Below are 27,765 nucleotides of genomic sequence, written 5' to 3'. Positions count from 1 at the left end.
GTGCTTTCAGAGCTGCTGCATATCAGGATGATTCAGATTCAAGTAGTTGACTCTTGGGAGAAATGTCAAGTATCAGGCTTTGTCAACCAGCTCAGTCTGCTGTTGTACTCACTGCATGTTTATCAATTGTAGCCTGTTCATTGAAGCAGTGTTCAGTCAGCGTGACTGCTCTCTGCTGCTGTGGGAACATGTGTGTGCAAATATTAGTAGCCTAGTACTTGGATTTCTATCTAGATATTGTAGCTGCGTTGCTGTCTGCATCACTTTAACTTCCTCTCTTCAAGCAGCAATAGTTTTACCTAGCCTTTGTTCAAAAGTCAAGTCACACACAGATGAGATCAGCTGTCCTAATTAACATTGATTCGGGTGCCTGGTTCAGTGAGCCGCAGTCTGTGTCCAGCCAAAGATCTTCTCTGAGAGAAGATGCTTCCTCGCTCTGTTTTGTTTCTTCATCAAACAATGTTCATGAAACATGGCCACTCTAAAGATTTCCAGTAAGTAAGTAAGCATCTTTCTTTGCTCACAGGTAACATCTATCACAAGAGCTTTTCATAAAGTCACTTTGAAGGTTGTTTCTATGCAGCATTTAACTTTGTATTTGGGTTCCAGTGATTCAGCAGTAAGTTTCCTAGCTAGCGCTGCATGTACGTAGCTGCTAGGCTAAATAGTAAACTTCACTGTTAGAGTTTGATTTCCAACATTTGTACAGAGCTGACCATGCTCCTCTGATACTGATGATTCTGGACAGGAAACACTTATTTTCATGCTTCGTCTTTCACATTAGTTTCCTTTCATTCATTCAGAACATCTTCATCAGTGAGGACTTCATCTTCATCAGCAAGGACTTCATCTTCCTCGGTCAGGACTTCATCTTCCTCGGTCAGGACTTCATCTTCCTCATTAAGGACTTCATCTTCCTCATTAAGGACTTCATCTTCCTCAGTCAGGACTTCATCTTCCTCAGTAAGGACTTCATCTTCCTCAGTAAGGACTTCATCTTCCTCAGTAAGGACTTTCATCTTCATCAGTAAGGACTTCATCTTCCTCAGTGTGACATGTAGCATCAGATCATCATTCAGCTCACTGTGTTCAGCAGCAGTTATGTTTCTGTAAACCTGACAGCGTTTTATTTATAGAAGCATCACATTGTTGGCTCTCGCAGCATCATTCAGATTCTTTTATTGGGTTTTTATTTGTATTTATTTAGTGTTCTTATGTGTGAAGGACTCTGGACCAATGATATTGTATTTAAAGTGATATAAATAAGTAGAAGTTGATGCATCAGCAGCTTCACCATCGCTGGCTACAACACCAGCAGCATTTCAGAGTAAAAGTCAAATGTTGAGCTGCATGTATTCTGCTGTCATTTCACTGATTACGTTATTTTATTTAGCGTCGCTGTCATTATGACTATGACAACATGATGTAAATGACAGGTGATGTGATCTACAGGCTGACTGTGTAGTTATTCTATCATATTTACAATATGATTTTAGAAGCCCCTTTTCTTCTGAAGATGAATTCATTGACCTCTTTTATTCATCCTTTAACAAGGTCTACAGATATATCAAATGAAGGAGCACGTTGATCTTCAGACTCAGGTTATTTATTAATGATGTCATGTACTCAGCAGACATGTGAGGTCATTATCAGCTCCTCTTCAACATCTAGACTGTTGGTCATCTACAGCATCCTGATGGCTCTTCAATAAATGACAGATGAAAGGTGTGTAAAGCTAACAGCTATGGTAAGCTCTGCATATAACTGGTGGTTGGTGCTTCATGTTTAGTCTCACCATTCTTTAGCTGCTCTCTAATCTCTGCTCACTGCTGAGCTCCTTGGAGCTTCCAATCATCTCTGACTTCAATCATCATTGTATGTTACTGCCTAGTTTAATAAGTACAAGTTAGTCCTGATCTCTAGCATTGCTGGCTATGGCCCATCATGCAACAGGGCAGACTGGACAAGTTCACATTGGTAGCTGTTCAACTCATCGTGCCCGTTAGCATCGCTGCTGCTAATGGAGCTCTGGTTTTATTATATCGGCTTATGATTGACATGTTTATTATTCTTAGTGTGCAATAAAGAAACCTGTCATGCTCATTATTTAGTTTCATCTTAGATTATTATTATTATTCAAGATAATCCTGAAAATTATGAACCAAACAGTGAAGGATGTGAATTAAATCAAAAGAAAACAATCTACCAAAGTTACAGTCAGTGAACTCACTTCAGAGTCTTCAGTTTACAGTTTGGACTCTCCTGTACAGCAGACAACAGCTTCTCTGATGAATCAGACAGTTTGTAGAGATCCAGGTGCAGCTCTGTCAGATGAGGGTTGGACTTCACAGCTGAGGTCACAACTTCACATTCAGTGTCTAAGAGCCCAACGGCAGTAAGTCTGTAATGACACAAATATTCCAACATATTATCATGAAGTGGCTCAAGGTTCAGACTAACAAGGAGAACACATGTTTGAATCTCAAAAACTAAAATAATGTATTAAAGTAAGTTATTAACAAACTAAATGTAAACTCCATGTGTAATGTGTAGAATCAGTAGTGTAGGGAAGTGCATGGATGAGGGGAAATGTGTGCTAGACAATAACAAACACATGAAGCAAAGAAAGAAAAGAGATGTTGCTGGTGGAAGAGAGAGGGAGACACTGAGCAGGCCAGCTTTGATAAGGTGATCCAGCCCAAAGCCCAGCTGGTGCTTCAGCCTGATGACTCCATTAGTATTAGTATTATTATTATTATTATTATTATGAGTTTATTCCTTTAATATAAAACAACAGTTGAGAGATAAACAGGAAACAAGAGGAGAGAGATCAGTGGAAGCTGCAGTTATACTGGAAGCATCTTAACCAGTAAGCTACCAGAACACTCCCAGTTCAGCTGATGCTGTCTCACTGTGCTTGAATGAAACAATCATTCTCATCACTCTCTCTCAGACCTGCACACTTTAATCTTTGTTTAGCTTTAATCTTGCAGATGAAGGAGAGAACATGGAGTTACATTGAGGCTTCCATAATGTGCACAGTGTGTGTGTGTGATCTGATCCCATGTCTGTCTCCACTAAGTTAACATGAGGACATCTTGATTAGAAAACCACTTTTACTGTCCACTATGTTTAATGTGACTGCAGGATATTTAGACTCAGTTCAGCTCAGTGAACAGTTCCAGTTGAGAAAGATCATCTCTCTTTGCTACCTGCTGCTGTCAGGTTCACATCCATAAGCAGCTACATTTACTGACTGTTCACAAACACTAATGAAACTAATAATCAAAGATGATTCAGATCTTATTTTAAAGCCTGCTGAGTAAAATCAGGTATTACCTGTATGTCTGATTATATATCATGTAATAATAACTTTACTGCTTTCACTGATAACTGTAAAATACTGATATATGTTGTGATAAAATGCTGCTGTAATAAAACCTCAACCACAACCTCTAAAGTCCTTCATGTGTTTCACCAGGTTTGAATGAATCCTCCAACACACAAAGGAAGAGAAAGAGAAGAAAACACTGTCAAATCCAATAATGACTAGAAATAAATAGAATAACTGTTCATTAACTTAACAGCTATAAACATCATTATTTAAACTCAACATTTAAACAGCTCAACAACATCTGAGACTAAATATAACTGACATGTTATTTCACATATAAACAAGTAGAGCACTATTTTAACTATAATAAAACATTTATATTATTTATATTTGAAGAACTAAACTACTAATCTACACTGATTTATAATGTTAATCACATCTGGACTTACACAGCCTTTCTGCAGTTCCTCACAGCTGGGATCAGTCTCTTTCGTCCCTGCTCTGATGTGTTGTACTTCTCCAGGTCCAACTCATCCAGAACCTCCTCTGACATCTGCAGCATGTAGGCCAGAGCTGAGCAGTGGATATCAGAGAGTTTCTTCTCTGATCTGTTCTCTGACTTCAGGAACTCTTGGATCTCCTGATGTACTGAGCGGTCGTTCAACTCCATCAGACAGTGGAAGATGTTGATGCTTCTGTCAGGAGAGATATGATCACTGTTCATCACCTTCAGGTTGTTGATGACTCTCTGGATGGTTTTTGGACTGTTGTCTGTCTGACCCAGCAGGCCTCCTAAGAGACTCTGGTTGAACTCCAGACAGAGGCCATGAAGGAAGCGGACAAACAGGTCCAGGTGGCCATTTTCACTTCTGAGAGATTTCTGCATGGCTGCCTTCAGGAAGTCATCAAGAGATGAGTAACTGTAGAATTCTCCCAGGAAGTTCTTCACTACCTCTGTGTTGCTGCTGGTGTAACAGTGGTACATGTAGACTGCAGCCAGAAACTCCTGAATGCTCAGATGAACAAAGCTGTAGACTGGTTTCTGGAAGATCACACTCTCTCTTTTGAAGATCTCTGTACAAACTCCTGATAACACCGAGGCCTCTGTGACATCAAGACCACACTGCTCCAGGTCTTCTTGGTAGAACATGATGTTTCCTTTCTTCAGTTGTTCAAACGCCAGCCTCCCCAGCTTCAGAAGAAGGTTCCTGTCAGCCTCCGTCAGCTCCTGTGGATTCTTCTCATGTCCCTCATCATACTTGTTCTTCTTCCTCTTTGTCTGAACCACCAGGAAGTGTGAGTACATGTCAGTCAGGGTCTTGGGCAGCTCTCCTCTCTGGTCTGGAGTCAACATGTGGTCCAGAACTGTAGCAGTGATCCAGCAGAAGACTGGGATGTGACACATGATGTGGAGGCTCCTGGATGTCTTGATGTGTGAGATGATTGTGCTGGACTGCTCTTCATCACTGAATCTCCTCCTGAAGTACTCCTCCTTCTGGGCGTCAGTGAAGCCTCGTACTTCTGTTACCCTGCTAACACATGAAGGAGGGATCTGATTGGCTGCTGCAGGTCGGGAAGTTATCCAGATGAGAGCCGAGGGAACCAACTTCCCCTTGATGAGGTTTGTCAGCAGCACGCTGACTGATGACTTCTGTGTGACATCAGACACAACCTCACTGTTGTTGAAATCCAGTGAAAGTCTGCTTTCATCCAGGCCGTCAAAGATGAACAAAACTTTACAGCCAGCGAGCTTCTCTGCTGTGAGCTTCTGTAATGTTGGATAGAAAACACGGATCAGCATGAGCAGACTGTACTGCTCATCTTTGATCAAGTTCAGCGACCTGAACGAGAACAGAATCAGCAGACTGATATCTTGGTTGTTGGAGCGCTGTGCCCAGTCCAGAGTGAACTTCAGCACTGAGAAGGTTTTTCCAACGCCAGCGACGCCGTTCATCAGAACCACTCTGATGTGTTTCTGTTGGTCAGGTAAGACTTTAAAGATGTCCTGACACTTGATTGGAGTGTCATGGAGGGTCTTCATCTTGGAAGCTGTTTCAAGCTGCCTCACCTCATGTTGGGTATTAACCTCTTCACTCTGTCCCTCTGTGATGTGGACCTCAGTGAAGATGCTGATGAGGAAGGTTTTAGTTCCTGCTTCATCAGTTCCTTGAGTCACACATTCACATGTGCTGCTCAGACTGATCTGATGTTCATCTAAAACCTCCTGTAGACCACTTTCTGCTGAAAGAGAAGAAAAAAGGTAGAATGAAACAGAAATCAGTGTGACTGTTAATGTTCAGTAGGATAGAGGAGGTAGATTCCTGTTTTCAGAGATGATGACATCAGCAGACAGATCTTCAGTCTTACTTTGTACAGTGCTGGTCTGACTGTCTGTCTGCAGTCCAGCTCTGGTTCTGGATCTTTCTCTACACTGGGGACAGGAGGAGTCTCCTGATGAAGCAGACTGGTCCCAGTATGAGGTGATGCACTGTCTGCAGAACCAGTGTCCACAGCTGGTAGAGACTGGATCCTTCAGGACGTCCTGACACAAAGAACAGCAGGACAGCTGCTCCTCCACAGAAACAGCCCTCCTCTTCCTCTCTCTGTGGACATGAACACATTCTTTATGTCACATGACATTAGTGGAGGCCAACAGCTCACAAGCTGCATGCAGCTCTTTCCCCACATAAACAGTCCAGACTGTCAGTATTTACACACTTACACAGTTTCTGTTCTTCAGCCTCTGAGATTCAACACATTCAACTTGAAATAAAATAAAATAAACTATAATCACAAGAGTTCAACAGTAATTAGACAGAGACAACAATGTGTTTTGGTAAGTAAGTCAATGAGAACATGACTTTAGTCTGTTAGAAAACTCCACAGGCTCCTTTAAGCTACTCTGATCCATTAAAAGTCAGGAACAATAAGCAGGAGGAAACTGAGCCAAACAGAAAAGTCCACTAGTGAAAAATAACAGACTGCTGCTCTTTTGTGTTGTGCTGCTGAACAGAGAGCTCTGCTAAATATCTTCATAATGCATCTTTTCATGAGTGTTTCTCTCTCTCTGTTTCTGCTGTAGTCTCTCTCCCTCTGTGTGAGTGTGACGTTAAACATCAGACTCAGTTTCCTCTGCTGCAGTGGTCAGTCTGCAGTGATAAATCAGCTGCATCAGGCTGTTTCTATACATTTACATGACCTCCTCCCATATTTAGTGTCTTTGAACAAGAACACGTTAAGACACAGTCTGTATTACATGAGACCAAACATTGTACCTGCTGCTGCAGTCCTTTAGTAAATAAGGACAGACACAGTTTGACTTGTTAGTAAATCCTTAGTAAATATCACCCTGGGTTACCTGCTGCTACTTTACATTTATTGACTGGAAAATCAAACAGCAATAGCAGCCCTGCCTCTGTCTCTGGTTAACATGAACATGAAGATCTGTTGGAGATTACAGCTGAATGGAAGCTACTTCATTATTTCTTTCCTTCATATCTACACTACAACCTTCATGAAAGCGTCTCACTGAATCATCTTCAGGTCAGTTTACAGTAGAAACAGTCTCTTACTTTGTGTCTGAGGGTCCAGGTTCATTACTGAAGTTTAGAAGTTGACCATTAGACTGATCACTCTTCATAGACAGACAGCTGGATATTACAGACTCTGCTCCATCCTCCTCTTCCTCCTCTTTCTTCATCTTCTGGAGTCTGAGAGGTAAACCAGTAACACTGGAGACACACACACATACACAGTATAATAAACCTTCAATGTTGAGTTTCAATGTTCCTCTCTCTCCTCTCTGCCAACCGGTCAGTTGATGTTCTCCCACTTTGAGTCTGGTTCTGAGGTTTCTTTCTGTTAAAATTGAGTTTTTTTCAAGTGCTGCTCATGTGGGAATGTTGAGTCTCTTTAGAGACTCAAGAACCTTATGAACCTACTAGAACACTGCGCTCCCAACTCATAGAACCTTATGAACCTACTAGAACACTGCGCTCCCAGCTCATAGAACCTTATGAACCTACTAGAACACTGCGCTCCCAGCTCATAGAACCATATGTACTTACTAGAACACTGTGCTCCCAGCTCATAGAACCTTATGAACCTACTAGAACAATGCGCTCCCAGCTCATAGAACCTTATGAACCTACTAGAACACTGCGCTCCCAGCTCATAGAACCTTATGAACCTACTAGAACACTGCACTCCCAGCTCATAGAACCTTATGAACCTAGAACACTGTGCTCCCAGCTCATAGAACCTCATGAACCTACTAGAACACTGTGCTCCCAGCTCATAGAACCTTATGAACCTACTAGAACACTGTGCTCCCAGCTCATAGAACCTTATGAACCTACTAGAACACTGTGCTCCCAGCTCATAGAACCTTATGAACCTAGAACACTGTGCTCCCAGCTCATAGAACCTCATGAACCTACTAGAACACTGCGCTCCCAACTCATAGAACCTTATGAACCTACTAGAACACTGCGCTCCCAGCTCATAGAACCTTATGAACCTAATAGAACACTGCGCTCCCAGCTCATAGAACCATATGTACCTACTAGAACACTGTGCTCCCAGCTCATAGAACCTTATGAACCTACTAGAACAATGCGCTCCCAGCTCATAGAACCTTATGAACCTACTAGAACACTGCGCTCCCAGCTCATAGAACCTTATGAACCTACTAGAACACTGCACTCCCAGCTCATAGAACCTTATGAACCTAGAACACTGTGCTCCCAGCTCATAGAACCTCATGAACCTACTAGAACACTGTGCTCCCAGCTCATAGAACCTTATGAACCTACTAGAACACTGTGCTCCCAGCTCATAGAACCTTATGAACCTACTAGAACACTGTGCTCCCAGCTCATAGAACCTTATGAACCTAGAACACTGTGCTCCCAGCTCATAGAACCTTATGAACCTACTAGAACACTGCACTCCCAGCTCATAGAACCTTATGAACCTAGAACACTGTGCTCCCAGCTCATAGAACCTCATGAACCTACTAGAACACTGTGCTCCCAGCTCATAGAACCTTATGAACCTACTAGAACACTGTGCTCCCAGCTCATAGAACCTTATGAACCTACTAGAACACTGTGCTCCCAGCTCATAGAACCTTATGAACCTAGAACACTGTGCTCCCAGCTCATAGAACCTCATGAACCTACTAGAACACTGCGCTCCCAACTCATAGAACCTTATGAACCTACTAGAACACTGCGCTCCCAGCTCATAGAACCTTATGAACCTACTAGAACACTGCGCTCCCAGCTCATAGAACCATATGTACCTACTAGAACACTGTGCTCCCAGCTCATAGAACCTTATGAACCTACTAGAACAATGCGCTCCCAGCTCATAGAACCTTATGAACCTACTAGAACACTGCGCTCCCAGCTCATAGAACCTTATGAACCTACTAGAACACTGCACTCCCAGCTCATAGAACCTTATGAACCTAGAACACTGTGCTCCCAGCTCATAGAACCTCATGAACCTACTAGAACACTGTGCTCCCAGCTCATAGAACCTTATGAACCGACTAGAACACTGTGCTCCCAGCTCATAGAACCTTATGAACCTACTAGAACACTGTGCTCCCAGCTCATAGAACCTTATGAACCTAGAACACTGTGCTCCCAGCTCATAGAACCTCATGAACCTACTAGAACACTGCGCTCCCAGCTCATAGAACCTCATGAACCTACTAGAACACTGAGCTCCCAGCTCATAGAACCTTATGAACCTACTAGAACACTGAGCTCCCAGCTCATAGAACCTTATGAACCTACTAGAACACTGTGCTCCCAGCTCATAGAACCTTATGAATCTACTAGAACACTGTGCTCCCAGCTCATAGAACCTTATGAACCTACTAGAACACTGCGCTCCCAGCTCATAGAACCATATGAACTTACTAGAACACTGTGCTCCCAGCATGCAGGCCTACTTGTGGTTCCTAGTATCTCTAAAAGTAGAACAGGAGGCAGAGCCTTTAGTTCTCAGGCTCCTCTCCTGTGGAACCATCTCCCAGATTGGTTCCGGGGGGCAGAACCCTCTCTACGTTTAAGAGTAGGCTTCAAACGTTCCTTTGTGATAAAGCTTCTAGTTGGGGCCGGTTCCAGCTCCTACTTTATGCTGCTATAGGCTTAGACTGCCGGGGGACTCCCATGATGCACTGGGCTCCTCTCTCCTCCTCCCTCTCTCTCTCTATCCATCCATCTATATTCATTAACATTCATGTTCTATTAATGCTTCAATAAGCTAAACTTCTTCCCCGGAGTTGTCTGTGCTTTCTAATCTCACAGGTAATCTGGGCCTGTAGACGTCCGGATGACTGATTCCAGTCCCAGACCTTCAATGTGCTTCTCTGCTCTATCCTTCCTCTCTCTCCTCTCCTTCCTCTCTCTCCTCTCCTTCCTCTCTCTCCTTTCCTTCCTCTCCTTCCTCTCTCTCCTCCTCTCTCTCCTCCTCTTCCTCTCTACTCCTCTCCTTCCTCTCTACTCCTCTCCTTCCTCTCTACTCCTCTCCTTCCTCTACTTCCTTCTCTTCCTTTCTCTCCTCTGCTTCCTCTCCTTCCTCTCTCTCCTCTTCCTCTCTCCTTCCTCTCTCCTCTCCTTCCTCTCTCTCTCCTCTCTACTCCTCTCCTTCCTCTCTCTCCTCCTCTTCCTTTCTCTCCTCTCCTTCCTCTCCTTCCTCTCTCTCCTCTTCCTCTCTCCTTCCTCTCTCTCCTCCTCTTCCCTTCTCTCCTCTCCTTCCTCTCTACTCCTCTCCTCCCCTTCCTCTCTCTCCTCCTCTCCTTCCTCTCCCTCCTCTCCTTCCTCTCTCTCCTCTCTACCCCAACCGGTCCAGACAGATGTTCTCCCACTCTGAGTCTGGTTCTGAGGGTTCTTCCTGTTAAAAGATGTTCTCCCACTCTGAGTCTGGTTCTGAGGGTTCTTCCTGTTAAAGGGAGTTTTTTCTCTCCACTGTCAACAAGTGCTGCTCATGTGGGAATGTTGGGTCTCTTTAAATGAAACCTGAAGAGTTCGGTTTAGACCTGCTCTATGTGGAAAGAGCCTTCACATGACTCTGTTGTGATTTGGAGCTTTATAAATAAAGATTGATTGATTGATTGAGAACAGTAATCAAACATCTTACACTAAATGAAAAGATATAAATGAAGAAATAATGCAGTTAATGCTCAAACTACAAAAGGATCAGTGACTGAATTATAAAAAACTCAGTTTTATAAAATAAATATTGTTGTAATGTAGATTATAAAATGATATTAAACTGAATCATCTTCAGCTCAGTTTACAGTAGAAACAGTCTCTTACTTTGTGTCTGAGGGTCCAGGTTCATTACTGAAGTCTGGAGGAAGACGACTTTGAGACCAGTCACTCTTCATAGACAGACAGCTGGATATTACAGACTCTGCTCCATCCTCCTCTTCCTCCTCTTTCTTCATCTTCTGGAGTCTGAGAGGTAAACCAGTAACACTGGAGACACACACACATACACAGTATAATAAACCTTCATTGTTGAATTTCAATGTTCCTCTCTCTCCTCTCTGCCAACCGGTCAGTTGATGTTCTCCCACTCTGAGTCTGGTTCTGAGGTTTCTTCCTGTTAAAATTGAGTTTTTTTCAAGTGCTTGCTCATGTGGGAATGTTGGGTCTCTTTAAAATTAAACTTGAAGAGTTCAGTTTAGCTTGTTTGAGGATTTTTAGTCCGGATTTAGAGCTCGTCATAGCACATAGAGTAAATGTTACTAATGACCTTTTAACCTCATCAGACAATGGGCTTCTCTCTGTCCTTGTTCTGTTAGATCTTAGTGCTGCCTTTGACACTATTGATCATCACATCCTGTTGCGAGACTTGAACATTTAATTGGTATTAAAGGAAGAGCATTAAAATGGTTTAAATCATATTTATCTGATAGATTTCAGTTTGTAAATGTTAATGATAAATCCTCCATGCAAACAAAAGTTAGACATGGTGTTCCTCAGGGTTCAGTGCTTGGACCAATACTATTCTCCTTATATATGCTTCCTTTAGTTAATACTATTCTCCTTATATATGCTTCCTTTAGTTAATACTTTTCTCCTTATATATGCTTCCTTTAGGAAACATTATTTGGAAACACTCAATAAATTTTCATTGTTATGCAGATGATACTCAATTATATCTATCAATAAAGCCAAATGAAACTAACCAGTTAACTAAACTACAAACATGCATTAAGGACATAAAGGCCTGGATGACCTGTAACTTCCTGTTATTAAACTCAGTTAATAGTTATTGTGCTTGGCCCTAAACACCTTATAAACATATTATCTAATTACATAATTACTCTGGATGGCATTACTCTGGCCTCCCGCTCCACTGTAAGGAACCTAGGAGTTATATTTGATCAGGATCTGTCCTTTAATTCCCACATAAAACATATTTCAAGGACTGCCTTCTTTCATCTGCGTAATATTACAAACATCAGACATATCCTGTCTCACAATAATCCATTCTAGTCCGTGCATTTGTTACTTCTAGGCTGGACTACTGTAATTCATTATTATCAGGCTGTCCTAACAAGTCTCTAAAGACTCTCCAGCTGGTCCAGAATGCAGCTGCTCGTGTTCTGACAAAAACTAGAAAGAGAGATCATATTACTGCATTTAGCTTCACTGCATCGACTTCCTGTAAAATCTACAATAGAGTTTAAATCCTTCTCCTCACCTTCAAAGCTCTCAATGGTCAGGCTCCATCATATCTGAAGGAACTCATAGAACCTTATGAACCTACAAGAACACTGCGCTCCCAGCTCATAGAACCTTATGAACCTACTAGAACACTGCGCTCCCAGCTCATAGAACCTTATGAACCTACTAGAACGCTGCGCTCCCAGCTCATAGAACCTTATGAACCTACTAGAAGACTGTGCTCCCAGCTCATAGAACCTTATGAACCTACTAGAACACTGCGCTCCCAGCTCATAGAACCTTATGAACCTACTAGAACACTGCGCTCCCAGCTCATAGAACCTTATGAACCTACTAGAACACTGTGCTCCCAGCTCATAGAACCTTATAAACCTACTAGAACACTGTGCTCCCAGCTCATAGAACCTTATGAACCTACTAGAACACTGTGCTCTCACCTCATAGAACCTTATAAACCTACTAGAACACTGTGCTCTCACCTCATAGAACCTTATGAACCTACTAGAACACTGTGCTCTCACCTCATAGAACCTTATAAACCTACTAGAACACTGTGCTCCCAGCTCATAGAACCTTATGAACCTACTAGAACACTGCGCTCCCAACATGCAGGCCTACTTGTGGTTCCTAGTATCTCTAAAAGTAGAACAGGAGGCAAAGCCTTCAGTTCTCAGGTTTCTCTCCTGTGGAACCAGATTGGTTCCGGGGGGCAGAACCCTCTCTACGTTTAAGAGTAGGCTTCAAACGTTCCTTTGTGATAAAGCTTATATTTGGGGCCGGTTCCAGCTCCTAGTTTATGCTGCTATAGGCTTAGACTGCCGGGGGACTCCCATGATGCACTGAGCTCCTCTCTCCTCCTCCCTCTCTCTCTCTATCCATCCATCTATATCCATTAACATTCATGTTCTATTAATGCATTCAATAAGCTAAACTTCCTCCCCGGAGTTGTCTGTGCTTTCTAATCTCACAGGTAATCTGGGCCTGTAGACGTCCGGATGACTGATTCCAGTCCCAGACCTTCAATGTGCTTCTCTGCTCTATCCTTCCTCTCTCTCCTCTCCTTCCTCTCTCTCCTCTCCTTCCTCTCTCTCCTTTCCTTCCTCTCCTTCCTCTCTCCTCCTCTCTCTCCTCCTCTTCCTCTCTACTCCTCTCCTTCCTCTCTACTCCTCTCTTTCCTCTCTACTCCTCTCCTTCCTCTACTTCCTTCTCTTCCTTTCTCTCCTCTGCTTCCTCTCCTTCCTCTCTCTCCTCTTCCTCTCTCCTTCCTCTCTCTCCTCTCCTTCCTCTCTCTCCTCTCTACTCCTCTCCTTCCTCTCTCTCCTCCTCTTCCTTTCTCTCCTCTCCTTCCTCTCCTTCCTCTCTCTCCTCTTCCTCTCTCCTTCCTCTCTCTCCTCCTCTTCCCTTCTCTCCTCTCCTTCCTCTCTACTCCTCTCCTCCCCTTCCTCTCTCTCCTCTTCCTCTCTCTCCTCCTCTCCTTCCTCTCTCTCCTCTCCTTCCTCTCTCTCCTCTCTACCCCAACCGGTCCAGACAGATGTTCTCCCACTCTGAGTCTGGTTCTGAGGGTTCTTCCTGTTAAAAGATGTTCTCCCACTCTGAGTCTGGTTCTGAGGGTTCTTCCTGTTAAAGGGAGTTTTTTCTCTCCACTGTCAACAAGTGCTGCTCATGTGGGAATGTTGGGTCTCTTTAAATGAAACCTGAAGAGTTCGGTTTAGACCTGCTCTATGTGGAAAGAGCCTTCACATGACTCTGTTGTGATTTGGAGCTTTATAAATAAAGATTGATTGATTGATTGAGAACAGTAATCAAACATCTTACACTAAATGAAAAGATATAAATGAAGAAATAATGCAGTTAATGCTCAAACTACAAAAGGATCAGTGACTGAATTATAAAAAACTCAGTTTTATAAAATAAATATTGTTGTAATGTAGATTATAAAATGATATTAAACTGAATCATCTTCAGGTCAGTTTACAGTAGAAACAGTCTCTTACTTTGTGTCTGAGGGTCCAGGTTCATTACTGAAGTCTGGAGGATGACGACTTTGAGACCAGTCACTCTTCATAGACAGACAGCTGGATATTACAGACTCTGCTCCATCCTCCTCTTCCTCCTCTTTCTTCATCTTCTGGAGTCTGAGAGGTAAACCAGTAACACTGGAGACACACACACATACACAGTATAATAAACCTTCATTGTTGAATTTCAATGTTCCTCTCTCTCCTCTCTGCCAACCGGTCAGTTGATGTTCTCCCACTCTGAGTCTGGTTCTGAGGTTTCTTCCTGTTAAAATTGAGTTTTTTTCAAGTGCTTGCTCATGTGGGAATGTTGGGTCTCTTTAAAATTAAACTTGAAGAGTTCAGTTTAGCTTGTTTGAGGATTTTTAGTCCGGATTTAGAGCTCGTCATAGCACATAGAGTAAATGTTACTAATGACCTTTTAACCTCATCAGACAATGGGCTTCTCTCTGTCCTTGTTCTGTTAGATCTTAGTGCTGCCTTTGACACTATTGATCATCACATCCTGTTGCGAGACTTGAACATTTAATTGGTATTAAAGGAACAGCATTAAAATGGTTTAAATCATATTTATCTGATAGATTTCAGTTTGTAAATGTTAATGATAAATCCTCCATGCAAACAAAAGTTAGACATGGTGTTCCTCAGGGTTCAGTGCTTGGACCAATACTATTCTCCTTATATATGCTTCCTTTAGTTAATACTATTCTCCTTATATATGCTTCCTTTAGTTAATACTTTTCTCCTTATATATGCTTCCTTTAGGAAACATTATTTGGAAACACTCAATAAATGTTAATTGTTATGCAGATGATACTCAATTATATCTATCAATAAAGCCAAATGAAACTAACCAGTTAACTAAACTACAAACATGCATTAAGGACATAAAGGCCTGGATGACCTGTAACTTCCTGTTATTAAACTCAGTTAATAGTTATTGTGCTTGGCCCTAAACACCTTATAAACATATTATCTAATTACATAATTACTCTGGATGGCATTACTCTGGCCTCCCGCTCCACTGTAAGGAACCTAGGAGTTATATTTGATCAGGATCTGTCCTTTAATTCCCACATAAAACATATTTCAAGGACTGCCTTCTTTCATCTGCGTAATATTACAAACATCAGACATATCCTGTCTCACAATAATCCATTCTAGTCCGTGCATTTGTTACTTCTAGGCTGGACTACTGTAATTCATTATTATCAGGCTGTCCTAACAAGTCTCTAAAGACTCTCCAGCTGGTCCAGAATGCAGAGAGATCATATTACTGCATTTAGCTTCACTGCATCGACTTCCTGTAAAATCTACAATAGAGTTTAAATCCTTCTCCTCACCTTCAAAGCTCTCAATGGTCAGGCTCCATCATATCTGAAGGAACTCATAGAACCTTGTGAACCTACTAGAACACTGCGCTCCCAGCTCATAGAACCTTATGAACCTACTAGAACACTGCGCTCCCAGCTCATAGAACCTTATGAACCTACTAGAACGCTGCGCTCCCAGCTCATAGAACCTTATGAACCTACTAGAACACTGTGCTCCCAGCTCATAGAACCTTATGAACCTACTAGAACACTGCGCTCCCAGCTCATAGAACCTTATGAACCTACTAGAACACTGCGCTCCCAGCTCATAGAACCTTATGAACCTACTAGAACACTGTGCTCCCAGCTCATAGAACCTTATAAACCTACTAGAACACTGTGCTCCCAGCTCATAGAACCTTATGAACCTACTAGAACACTGTGCTCTCACCTCATAGAACCTTATGAACCTACTAGAACACTGCGCTCCCAGCTCATAGAACCTTATGAACCTACTAGAACACTGCGCTCCCAACATGCAGGCCTACTTGTGGTTCCTAGTATCTCTAAAAGTAGAACAGGAGGCAAAGCCTTCAGTTCTCAGGTTCCTCTCCTGTGGAACCAGATTGGTTCCGGGGGGCAGAACCCTCTCTACGTTTAAGAGTAGGCTTCAAACGTTCCTTTGTGATAAAGCTTATATTTGGGGCCGGTTCCAGCTCCTAGTTTATGCTGCTATAGGCTTAGACTGCCGGGGGACTCCCATGATGCACTGAGCTCCTCTCTCCTCCTCCCTCTCTCTCTCTATCCATCCATCTATATCCATTAACATTCATGTTCTATTAATGCTTCAATAAGCTAAACTTCCTCCCCGGAGTTGTCTGTGCTTTCTAATCTCACAGGTAATCTGGGCCTGTAGACGTCCGGATGACTGATTCCAGTCCCAGACCTTCAATGTGCTTCTCTGCTCTATCCTTCCTCTCTCTCCTCTCCTTCCTCTCTCTCCTCTCCTTCCTCTCTCTCCTTTCCTTCCTCTCCTTCCTCTCTCCTCCTCTCTCTCCTCCTCTTCCTCTCTACTCCTCTCCTTCCTCTCTACTCCTCTCTTTCCTCTCTACTCCTCTCCTTCCTCTACTTCCTTCTCTTCCTTTCTCTCCTCTGCTTCCTCTCCTTCCTCTCTCCTTCCTCTCTCTCCTCTCCTTCCTCTCTCTCCTCTCTACTCCTCTCCTTCCTCTCTCTCCTCCTCTTCCTTTCTCTCCTCTCCTTCCTCTCCTTCCTCTCTCTCCTCTTCCTCTCTCCTTCCTCTCTCTCCTCCTCTTCCCTTCTCTCCTCTCCTTCCTCTCTACTCCTCTCCTCCCCTTCCTCTCTCTCCTCTTCCTCTCTCTCCTCCTCTCCTTCCTCTCTCTCCTCTCCTTCCTCTCTCTCCTCTCTACCCCAACCGGTCCAGACAGATGTTCTCCCACTCTGAGTCTGGTTCTGAGGGTTCTTCCTGTTAAAAGATGTTCTCCCACTCTGAGTCTGGTTCTGAGGGTTCTTCCTGTTAAAGGGAGTTTTTTCTCTCCACTGTCACCAAGTGCTGCTCATGTGGGAATGTTGGGTCTCTTTAAATGAAACCTGAAGAGTTCGGTTTAGACCTGCTCTATGTGGAAAGAGCCTTCACATGACTCTGTTGTGATTTGGCGCTTTATAAATAAAGATTGATTGATTGATTGAGAACAGCAATCAAACATCTTTCACTAAATGAAAAGATATAAATGAAGAAATAATGCAGTTAATGCTCAAACTACAAAAGGATCAGTGACTGAATTATAAAAAACTCAGTTTTATAAAATAAATATTGTTGTAATGTAGATTATAAAATGATATTAAACTGAATCATCTTCAGCTCAGTTTACAGTAGAAACAGTCTCTTACTTTGTGTCTGAGGGTCCAGGTTCATTACTGAAGTCTGGAGGAAGACGACTTTGAGACCAGTCACTCTTCATAGACAGACAGCTGGATATTACAGACTCTGCTCCATCCTCCTCTTCCTCCTCTTTCTTCATCTTCTGGAGTCTGAGAGGTAAACCAGTAACACTGGAGACACACACACATACACAGTATAATAAACCTTCATTGTTGAATTTCAATGTTCCTCTCTCTCCTCTCTGCCAACCGGTCAGTTGATGTTCTCCCACTCTGAGTCTGGTTCTGAGGTTTCTTCCTGTTAAAATTGAGTTTTTTCAAGTGCTTGCTCATGTGGGAATGTTGGGTCTCTTTAAAATTAAACTTGAAGAGTTCAGTTTAGCTTGTTTGAGGATTTTTAGTCCGGATTTAGAGCTCGTCATAGCACATAGAGTAAATGTTACTAATGACCTTTTAACCTCATCAGACAATGGGCTTCTCTCTGTCCTTGTTCTGTTAGATCTTAGTGCTGCCTTTGATACTATTGATCATCACATCCTGTAGCGAGACTTGAACATTTAATTGGTATTAAAGGAACAGCATTAAAATGGTTTAAATCATATTTATCTGATAGATTTCAGTTTGTAAATGTTAATGATAAATCCTCCATACAAACAAAAGTTAGACACAGTATTCCTCAAGGTTCAGTGCTTGGACCAATACTATTCTCCTTATATATGCTTCCTTTAGTTAATACTATTCTCCTTATATATGCTTCCTTTAGTTAATACTATTCTCCTTATATATGCTTCCTTTAGTTAATACTATTCTCCTTATATATGCTTCCTTTAGTTAATACTATTCTCCTTATATATGCTTCCTTTAGTTAATACTATTCTCCTTATATATGCTTCCTTTAAGAAACATTATTGTGAAACACTCAATAAATTTTCATTGTTATGCAGATGATACTCAATTATATCTATCAATAAAGCCAAATGAAACTAACCAATTAATTAAGGACATAAAGGCCTGGATGACCTGCAACTTCCTGTTATTAAACTCAGTTAATAGTTATTGTGCTTGGCCCTAAACACCTTATAAAACTCATTATCTAATGACATAATTACTCTGGCCTCCAGCACCACTGTAAGGAACCTAGGAGTTATATTTGATCAGGATCTGTCCTTTAATTCCCACATAAAACACATTTCAAGGACTGCCTTCTTTCCTCTGCGTAATATTGTCAAAATTAGACACTTCCTGTCTCACAATGATGCTGAAAAACTCGTCCATGCATTTGTTACTGACGCACAAACCAAGAAAACAACAACAGGAAACAACGTTTAACACCTCAAACTCTGTCATTTCAGCTTTTTCTGACATCAACTAAACAATGAATGTGATCAATAATCATCAGATTGATCAATAATGACAGTAATCATTATTTACAGTCCTGATATTAACACTCACCTGCCTCACACTGTTTTCCTGCTTCTGCTCTGATGTGAAATGGCGTCTGACGAACACTTGAAACTTTAACTTCCTGTCTGTTTCTTCCTCTTTTTCATTTCCTGAAAGTCACGTGTGTGCGTGTCTGTGTGTGTGTGTGTGTGTGAGAACATAACATACGCCACGTAATGTATATAATAATAGTCAGACATCAGACGTCTTTTACAAATTGCATCCACTCCAATCTAGTCAGAAAGCAGTTTGTAGTCGGCTCACATTTCAGATGTCTATGAGTTGTTTCAAAAACTCAACATCCTGCTTATAAATATAATAAATATGAGTATTGTTGAGCAGATGGTGCATTTAAAGACATCTAAGAACATTCAGATTTTCATGAACGCACCATCAGACTTTCAGCTCTGAATGAACAGAGTTAAATCATTGAGTGTTTGATTCATTTAAATTGTATTAAAACAGTCGTGATGTGATGAAGACATTCAAATGTATGTGTGAGTGAATAACAGCAAACATCTGTCTGCAGTAAAAAGTGGAAGCTGCAGCAGAAGTTAATCACAGCTTTAAACTGAATTACAATGTTGAGAAAAACCTTTATTCACATTTCATCTGGTTCACTTTGGAGGGAATTCAGTAACCATGGCGACAATCTGATTTCTCACAAACAGTTTAAATGTTTGTGTTCTCATCTGCAATATTATTAATGTTAACTTTAAGTTAGATGACCTCATATGTTCCATATATGATCCCATAATATATGATTCACAGTTTATGTTTGTTGTCATACATCCTGGCTGGGTCCCAAACCTCTCCTTTATTCACTCATTCACTCATTCACTGCTCCCTGAATAATTAACACTAAATAATTCACTCATTCACTGTTCCCTGAATAATACACACTAAATAATTCACTCATTCACTGCTCCCTGAATAATAAACACTAACTAATTCACTCATTCACTGCTCCCTGAATAATTAACACTAAATAATTCACTCATTCACTGCTCCCTGAATAATAAACACTAAATAATTCACTCATTCACTGCTCCCTGAATAATAAACACTAAATAATTCACTCATTCACTGCTCCCTGAATAATAAACACTGAATAATTCACTCATTCACTGCTCCCTGAATAATAAACACTAAATAATTCACTCATTCACTGCTCCCTGAATAATAAACACTAAATAATTCACTCATTCACTGCTCCCTGAATAATTAACACTAAATAATTCACTCATTCACTGCTCCTTGAATAATTAACACTGAATAATTCACTCATTCACTGCTCCCTGAATAATAAACATTAAATAATTCACTCATTCACTGCTCCATGAATAATAAACACTAAATAATTCACTCATTCACTGCTCCATGAATAATAAACACTAAATAATTCACTCATTCACTGCTCCCTGAATAATAAACACTAAATAATTCACTCATTCACTGCTCCCTGAATAATAAACACTAAATAATTCACTCATTCACTGCTCCCTGAATAATAAACACTAAATAATTCACTCATTCACTGCTCCCTGAATAATTAACACTAAATAATTCACTCATTCACTGCTCCCTGAATAATAAACACTAAATAATTCACTCATTCACTGCTCCCTGAATAATAAACACTTAATAATTCACTCATTCACTGCTCCCTGAATAATTAACACTAAATAATTCACTCATTCACTGCTCCCTGAATAATAACCACTAAATAATTCACTCATTCACTGCTCCCTGAATAATAAACACTAACTAATTCACTCATTCACTGCTCCCTGAATAATTAACACTAAATAATTCACTCATTCACTGCTCCCTGAATAATAAACACTAAATAATTCACTCATTCACTGCTCCCTGAATAATTAACACTAAATAATTCACTCATTCACTGCTCCCTGAATAATAACCACTAAATAATTCACTCATTCACTGCTCCCTGAATAATAAACACTAAATAATTCACTCATTCACTGCTCCCTGAATAATAAACACTAAATAATTCACTCATTCACTGCTCCCTGAATAATAAACACTAAATAATTCACTCATTCACTGCTCCCTGAATAATAAACACTAAATAATTCACTCATTCACTGCTCCCTGAATAATAAACACTAAATAATTCACTCATTCACTGCTCCCTGAATAATAAACACTAAATAATTCACTCATTCACTGCTCCCTGAATAATAAACACTAAATAATTCACTCATTCACTGCTCCCTGAATAATAAACACTAAATAATTCACTCATTCACTGCTCCCTGAATAATAAACACTAAATAATTCACTCATTCACTGCTCCCTGAATAATGAACATTAAATAATTCACTCATTCACTGCTCCCTGAATAATGAACACTAAATAATTCACTCATTCACTGCTCCCTGAATAATTAACACTAAATAATTCACTCATTCACTGCTCCCTGAATAATAAACACTAAATAATTCACTCATTCACTGCTCCCTGAATAATTAACACTAAATAATTCACTCATTCACTGCTCCCTGAATAATAAACACTAAATAATTCACTCATTCACTGCTCCCTGAATAATAAACACTGAATAATTCACTCAGCAGCAAATCAAGATTTCTGACTCTAATCTTCATCATTTTGTGTCGTCATCATCAGCTGTAGAGTCATGTGACGGTAGTTTTCTCGTCTTTAAAATGTGGACTCTACTTTTTTCGTTCCATGGTGGAATATTTGAGGACAAAATACTCACCAGACACTTTATACGGTTCACCTTGCTGGTACCGGGTTGGACCCCCTTTCATTGTTGGTGGCAGAGATTCAACAAGGTGCTGAAACATTCCTCACACATTTTGGTTCATATTAACATGATGACATCACACAGCTGCTGCAGATCCATGATGACAATCTCCTGTTCCACCTCATCCCAAAGCTGCTCTGTTAGACTGAGATCTTTGAGTCCAGTGAACTCATCGTCATGTTCCAGAAACCGGTCTGAGAGGGTCTGAGCTTTGGGACATGGAGCGTTAGAAGATGGTCCACTGTGGTCTTAAAGGGACGGACATGGTCAGCAGCAGCACTCAGGTGGGCTCTGGTCTTTAAATGATGCTCAGGTGGTACTAAAGGGTCCAAAATGTGCCAGGAACCCCCCCCCCCCCCCCCCCCCCCCGCCCCGACACACACACACACACCATGACCCCCCAGCAGCAGCCTGACCCGCTGATACCAGGCAGGATGGATCCATGCTTCATGTTCTGACCCAACCGTCTGAATGTGGCAGCAGAGACTCATCAGACCCGCCGATGTTCTTCCAGTCTTCTATCGTCCAGTTTTGGTGATCTTCAGTTTCCTGTTCTGAGCTGAGAGGAACCCGGTCTGGTCTCCTGCTGCTGGATCCCATCTGCTTCAAGCTCCCACGTGTTGAGCCTTCAGAGACCTCTGTACTAGTACTTTACTGTAGTACTGTCTGAGGTACTAGTACTTTACTGTAGTACAGTTTGAGGTACTAGTACTTTACTGTAGTACAGTTAGAGGTACTAGTACTTTACTGTAGAACAGGTTGAGGTACTAGTACTTTACTGTAGTACAGTTTGAGGTACTAGTACTTTACTGTAGAACAAGTTGAGGTACTAGTACTTTTCTGTAGTACAGTTAGAGGTACTTGTACTTTACTGTAGTACAGTTAGAGGTACTAGTACTTGTACTTTAATATAACAAGCTTTTAAAATCCAACACATAGTTAAAGATGAAACCAGTCAGCAGTGTGTAGTCGGCTCACAGTTCAGATGTCTATGAGTTGTTAACAGCTCCACCAAATACTGATTCTTCCCTCTAAACTTCTCACATGCTTTCATTTCAATAAATGTTCAAATGATCCAATATTTCAGCAACAATCAAAGCTCTGCTGTTACATCTACCAGTAATAGTTCACTTACCAAATATTACTGTAAACCAGGGGTGTCAAACATGAGGCCCGTGGGCCAGAACCGGCCCGCCAAGGCATCCAATCCGGCCCACTTTCCTTCCTGTCTTCTTTTCCTTCCTATACCCTCCTGTCATCTGTCCTTCCTTCCTTCCTCCCTTTCTTACTTCTTTGTTTCCTTCCATCCTTTCACCTTTCCTTCATTTTCTTTTCCTTTCTTTCTCCCTTTCCTTCCTTGCTCCTTTGCTTTCTTGTTTTCTTTCCTTCTTTGTAGTCCTTCCCTCCATCCTTCCTTCCTTCCATCTTTCCTTCCATCTTTCCTTCATCTTCTTTTCCTTTCTTCCTTTCCTTCCTTGTCTTCTTTTCCTTTCTTCCTTTCCTTCCTTCGTTCCTTGTCTTATTTTCCTTTCTTCCTTTCCTTCCTAATCCCCTTTTCTTTCTTCCTTCCTTCCTCCCTTCTGTCCTTCCTTCCTTTTTGTCTTTCCTTTCTATCACTTTTCCCTTCTTTCATCCCTGTTTCCTTCCTTCCATCTTTTTATAAACTAAAACACATTGTTTGTAACCAGCTTCCAAAATATACTTTACCAATAACTTTAACACTATATTAATCTTATTATCTGTTTAACTGCACAAATAAAAGACTTTACTAAATATAAAGTGTGACATTGTGTGATATCAATGATGAGAGGCAGAGACTTTACCTTCAGTAGAGTTGTGTTTATTGCTGAAACTATCAGAGACACATGATAACATGGACAGGTTCTGTCTCTCATAGCTGAGCTCTACATACTCTGCATGCTGCTCTTCATCATTCCCTCATACCAATACCACTGGAGCCCTCTGCTGGTCCTCACCTGCAATCACATGCACACACTTCATAACACAAGAACACATTATAGAAACACATTTGGTCATTTACATTATGAAGAATATTAAATCACATTAACATAGTTCATTAATCTGAATGAGCAGCTATTAACTGTTTAATGACGGGAGCTAGCTAAACTCTACGAAGCTCCATTTCAATTCTCCATTCAGATTAATTAAACAGAATGTTGAATTATTCTGATTATTTCTCATTTATACACAAAGACAGAAAAATAACTTCAATAAAAATAGATGTTGAAACATGAAGCTGAAGCTCCACACAGGATAAAAACGCTGACTCTTCATTTATTTCCACGTTTATTAGAATTAGGTCTTTGTTTATTATCAGCATCACCTATCAGCCTCCCTTCAGACCAGTAGAAAACTTTACAGCATATAAAAGTGGTAGATCAGTGAACACACAATCCATCACATTTTATGTGATGGATTTTTCAAAAGTTATATTGTTTAGAATATTGAAATACGAAAGACTTAAATTGGACTAAAAACTAAACTAACAAAAATACATCAAGAAAATAAATCAATAAAACACAAAGAAGATTCAAATGTAAGATGTACAGCATATAAAACTAAATAAGTGATAGATCAGTGGATAAAATGAGTTAGAAGTGATTTAAAGGAAGATAAAGACTTATCAAACAGGTTGATCCAGAGCCCTGACAGCAAAGACCAGGCACCATATTTATCTGTGCTGATAATCAGCACTAATTCATTTACCTCCACTCAGTGTGAAGTTAGAGAAAAACTAATGGAGGCTTTATTTATTGAATGATTGATGTGTTTAAACTGCTGATGGCACAGATAGATTTCAAAGAGCTGTAAGGACACATAAGTCAACAGGAGGTTCAGCTGGAGATGAGTTGGACAGTGGAGAAGAGACATTTCATGTTTTTAATCAAGTTGTGTCCATTTGCATCATTATCGCTGTGTGCACTGTTGTACAATACATGCAACATGCTGCACTAATGTAGAAAACTAGATGGAAAGGATGTGATTGGACAGGGCTGGATCACATGATCTCACCTACAAGTTTAAGTTATATAGTTATTGTTAAAGACACCTGATTGGCTGAGCAGTGTTTACTTACAGCTTCATGTAAATAACTTGTTAAATATCATTATGAGATATAAACTGTTCAATTTAACATAATTTTTCTGCATCTAAAAGCTGCATACATTTAATATTTACATACATAGTTTAGTTCCATAACCTTGGTAAGTTACCTGCCTGGTTACCTGTCTATACACATAATATACCAAATGACCACTGTTTCATACTTCCAGCTGAGACTGTGAGAAAACTACAACACGTCATCATTATTTCTACTGTGCTGCTCTGACTGTGGTAAAACAGCCACGTCTCACTCTCTCCCAGCAGTAATCCTTCTCCTGCTGAAAGTCACAGTCAATTCTCTTCTGCTTCATTCATTAGTTTTAGTCCTCGTTAACTCTCAGTGTGATTCTGAGACGCTTGATAAATATGAGCCCAGGCTCACAGTCTGACTTATAACACCTGTTTTTATCTTCAGCTAAATCCAGAGATAACTGTTCAGTTTGGAGTCAGTTAAGAGACTTAAGTGAAGACCACAAAATCCAGATCCAGACTCCAGATGGATCATCAGGATCCAGCTGATCCTCTCTCAACACTCCTGGATGTTCACTCTCACTCTGACAGAGATCATGACCACCATCTGATGAGAGAAGAAGAAAGAACAGAGGAGATAAATGAGTGTTTAGTGAGACTCACTTGATCAGCTGTCAGTCAGTGATGCAGCACATCCAGTATAAAGAGCAGCAGGGACTTCAGTCCTGTTCAGACCACAAGTGGAACAGCTGTGCAGCGTAGCTTGCTTCCTTTCAGCTCTCATGTTAACATGTTGAACACACTGAGCTCCAAGCTCACACACCTGCACACACTTTTACTATCAAGTGTGTTTCCTCTGCAGATTTCACTCAAGTACACAGAGGAAATAAAGTGCTGAGAGTCATGAACACATCATTACTGCAGAAACAGAGACATTCACTCATCAGTTTACTGATGGATTTACTGCTGATACATGTCAACTCTTATCAAAGTTTAAAGCTACAGAGTCTCTGTGGGATCTGAAGATGTTTCCTGCTGTTAAATCATCACATGACAATCAGTCAGAGCTCTCAGCTAAACAGCTGCTGTGATTCCTGGACTTCAGCAGAGGTTCTGGTCTGTATAAAGACCACATGGTTACTAAACGTAATGATGCTTGTGTGAAATCAGAGCCAGTGATTTGCAGGCTGCAGTCAGACTGATCTTAGAGCTCTGACAAAGATGAACTGATCAATAGTTTAGTGTTGAAATGAGAGAACAAACACTTTGAGATCAGATTTGATGATGAGGATCACTGTCTTTATACATGTTGTAAGGCTGTCAGCTGTAATCCAGCTTTATTTCCTGCAGACATCAACACAACAACAACAGTCGTCTTCACATCAACTCAAACACATGATCACAACAAGCTTCTGGCTCATCTGATTGGCTGACTGTTCTCTCTCTCTCTCTCTCTCTGTCTTTCTGTCCAATCCTGAAGCCTGTCACCATTCTCCTCTCACAGCTTCACTGAGGAAAGCAGCACTGAGAAGGTTGGAGCTTCACCAGGAAATACTGGATCTTTGCTTTGATACTGACTGTGTTTAATACTAAACTGCTGAAACCAGCACAGACTGACTCCAACTCTACTCACTCCAGATCCTCCAGTCTGCAGTCTGGACTCTGCTGAAGATCAATCAGCTGCTTCACGTCTGAATACTTCAGCTTGTTTTTTCTCAGATCCAGCTTTCTCAGATGGGAGGAGTTACACTTCAGAGCTGAGGCCAGATAATCACAGCTGATCTCTGACAAACTGCAGCGCTCCAATCTGAATAAAGAATAAATGAAGTCAGTTTAGAAACGAAGTTCATGTTTGAAATGATGAAATGTTTCATAATCTGTTCAGAGCTGAAGAAGATTTAAATGTAGGAGAAAATATTTGTGTTTGTTTGTGTGAGTGTGTGTGTGCGTGTGTGTGTGTGAGTGTGAGTATGTGTGTGTGTGTGTGTGTTGTGAAGGATCAATATCAATGATCAGACATTATTCATTAAAACACTTTAAAGAATATAATAAAGAAATATTTCTCCTTCATCAAGTAAACTTGTTCAGTTTCAGACAGATATTAGTTGAGAGGATCTTCTGTTTACAGATGTGACTCTTTACCAACAATTAGAAACATTCATTTAACAACTAACAGTGAACATTTTCTACACTTCCTTTAACAATCACTCATCTTTATAACTACACACTAAACTTTGAATTTGGGGGAGGGGGGGGGGCTGCTGTCCTCTTCTGGACCTATGTTAAATTGTATACTGTCATTTGAAAACCTAAATAAAAAGACCTTGATAAAAAAATGTGTATATTACTAAAAATAAATAAATACTAAAAATAAAGTGAACCTCATGATGTAAGTTATGTATGAACATAAATTAGGTTCAGATGTTAAACATTAAGATCAACAATAGTAACAGTCAGTCAGTGAACTTACATCAGAGTCTCCAGTTTGCAGTCTGGACTCTCCAGGAAACCACACAGCTGCTTCACTCCTGAATCCTTGAGGCTGTTGTTGTTCAGATCCAGCTCTCTCAGATGGGAGGGGTTGTCCTTCAGAGCTGAGGCCAGATAATCACAGCTGATCTCTGACAAACTGCAGCGCTCCAATCTGAATAAAGAATAAATGAAGTCAGTTTAGAAAAAAAGTTCATGTTTGAAATGATGAAATGTTTCATAATATGTTCAGAGCTGAAGAAGATTTAAATGTAGAAGTTTAGAAAATGTGTGTGTGTGTGTGTGTGTGTGTGTGAGTGTGTGTGTGTCTGTGTATGTGTATGTGTGTCTGTTTCTATTCATGTGTTTGTTTGTGTGTCTGTTAGAGTGTGTGTGTTTGTGTGTCTATGTATGTGTGTGTGAGAGTATGTGTGTATATGTGTGTGTGCGTGTGTGTGCGTGTGTGTGAGTGAGTGTGTGTGTGTGTCTGTGTGTGTTTGTCTGTGTGTGTGTTAGGAGTATTTGTGTGTGTATGTGTGTTAGAGTGTTTGTGTTCGAGTGTGTGTGTTTGTGTGTGTGTGTATGTGTGTGTGATAGAGTGTGTGTGTGTGTGTGTGTGTGTGTATATATGTGTGTGTGTGTGTGTGTGTGTGTTGTGAAGCATCAATATCAATGATCAGACATT

The 27,765-nt window shown here is 40.8% G+C and overlaps 1 protein-coding gene across 1 annotated transcript in view; it reads right to left on the bottom strand.

Annotated features, from left to right (window-relative positions):
* LOC128364345 (NLR family CARD domain-containing protein 3-like) overlaps positions 1–27,765 on the bottom strand; it is a 203,815-nt gene that overhangs the window by 101,947 nt on the left and 74,103 nt on the right. The window contains exon 3 of the mRNA XM_053324883.1: positions 3,784–5,572. Coding sequence (XP_053180858.1) covers positions 3,784–5,572 — 1,789 coding nt within the window. The remainder of the gene's footprint in view (positions 1–3,783; positions 5,573–27,765) is intronic.

This window comes from Scomber japonicus, chromosome 9, assembly GCF_027409825.1.
Source record: "Scomber japonicus isolate fScoJap1 chromosome 9, fScoJap1.pri, whole genome shotgun sequence".
NCBI lineage: Eukaryota > Metazoa > Chordata > Actinopteri > Scombriformes > Scombridae > Scomber > Scomber japonicus.
This window is presented reverse-complemented; position numbering and strand designations above follow the sequence as displayed.